The sequence below is a fragment of the Pinus tabuliformis genome, chromosome 7 (assembly GCF_031772625.1).
Source record: "Pinus tabuliformis cultivar Carrire ecotype Pingquan chromosome 7, CPIR1, whole genome shotgun sequence".
Classification (NCBI taxonomy): Eukaryota; Viridiplantae; Streptophyta; class Pinopsida; order Pinales; family Pinaceae; genus Pinus; species Pinus tabuliformis.
Genome location: NC_142293.1, coordinates 765,934,133 through 765,935,605, shown reverse-complemented (window position 1 = coordinate 765,935,605; position 1,473 = coordinate 765,934,133). Strand labels below are relative to the sequence as shown.

The following is a 1,473-nucleotide window of genomic DNA, read 5'->3' as shown; positions in this document are numbered from 1 at the left end:
AACAATATTTTTTTGACAGGCTATGCCTCACTTATAGCATATGCATCATGCATATACAACATGTAATTTTCTTATTAATGAAAATTACGATTTTTCCAAGGGGAAAAATAAATAAATAATATAAATTATAAAAAAATAATATTTATATTTTTTAATAAATAATAATAATAATATTAAATTAATTACATTAATTATTATTATTATTATCAATTAATTAATTACTATAAATAGTTATTAATTAATAATAATATCATAATATATTAATTAATAATAATTGTAATATTAAAACCAAACCAACTCAACATTCGTGAGACCGAGGGTGGAGAGCTCTGCGTGTCTGAAGGAGCCGACACAGCCAGAGACTGCACGTAGCACTAGCACCATGGCCCCAGGAGGGGGCCGCGAACTGGATCCTCCCCTCCCACCTGAGCTATCAGCATTCTGGGAATTGGTAGCGACATGCAATAAACAACCAACAACCGAAAACCAACAGAAGTTTGTCAAAAGAATGGATTCCATCCCCACAGTTGCTCTGCCGACTGAAGAACCCTGCAAAGCGGCATTGAACCTAGCAGAAAGAGGGCTTATTGGGCAGTTCACTGGGCTATGGCCCTCGCCTAAAGCTGTAGATGCCTGGGTGCAAAGGAACTGGCAACCTCTTGTCAAGGAAGGAATCAAAAGCCACTTCGTCGGCAAAGGTTTCTTTGTATTCGTATTTGAAGTGATAGAAGACAGAAACCTCATATTCAGAAATGGACCATATTTCATGGGGCCTCAGGGTTTGTATTTGAATAAATGGACTCCAAACTTCGATCTGACACAAGATGTGCCCTCTGCTGTCCCTGTCTGGGTGCGCTTGCCTCATTTACCTCTGCACTGCTGGAACCCCAAATCCTTAGAAACCATAGGCAATAAACTTGGCAAATACATTGATCGAGCAGAAAGGAGGGACCAATACTCCTGTGCGAGAATTTGTGTAGAAGTAGACCTGGAGGAAGGCCTCCCTGAAGCTATAAAACTCACAGTGGCTGAATGGATGCACATCCAAGTGTTAGATTATGAGCAACTCCCATTTAAATTCTGGCACTGCCATGGCTATGGGCACTTTGCCAGGCACTGTAAAAAGAAATCAGAGGAGGGGGCCGAGAATATGAAAGGAGATCAATGGACTCAGGTCCAGAAACTAGGAAAAATTAAGTAGAACAACAGAACCAAAGGGAAGGGAGTGTCCACGGGGAGTGGTGCTCCTCCCATAGTCCAAGCGGAGGGGATCTCAACCCCTCCAAGAGCAGACATACCCTCCAATCCCTTCGAAATACTCAGCACACCAGAAGATCTCGCAGATCCGGTAGATAAAGAGGCTGAACAGCAGACCATCACCATGGAAGAAGACAAAAGGCATGAGGAAACAAGCCCTCTCCAAACTGGAACTCCAAAAGGTGTCACTAGTTCCCCTACCTATGCAGATATGAC

At 42.0% G+C, this 1,473-nt stretch overlaps 1 protein-coding gene across 1 annotated transcript; it reads left to right on the top strand.

Moving 5' to 3' along the window:
* The first annotated feature begins 508 nt into the window (after positions 1–508).
* On the top strand, positions 509–1,201 carry LOC149249803 (uncharacterized). The gene has a single exon (XM_089453480.1). It carries the CDS (start codon positions 509–511, stop codon positions 1,199–1,201), a length of 693 nt encoding a protein of 230 aa, XP_089309606.1.
* Positions 1,202–1,473: the final 272 nt, after the last annotated feature.

Excerpts from the sequence above, each read along its gene's own strand:
- LOC149249803 (XM_089453480.1), top strand. The coding sequence starts at position 509 with ATGGATTCCATCCCCACAGTTGCTCTGCCGACTGAAGAACCCTGCAAA.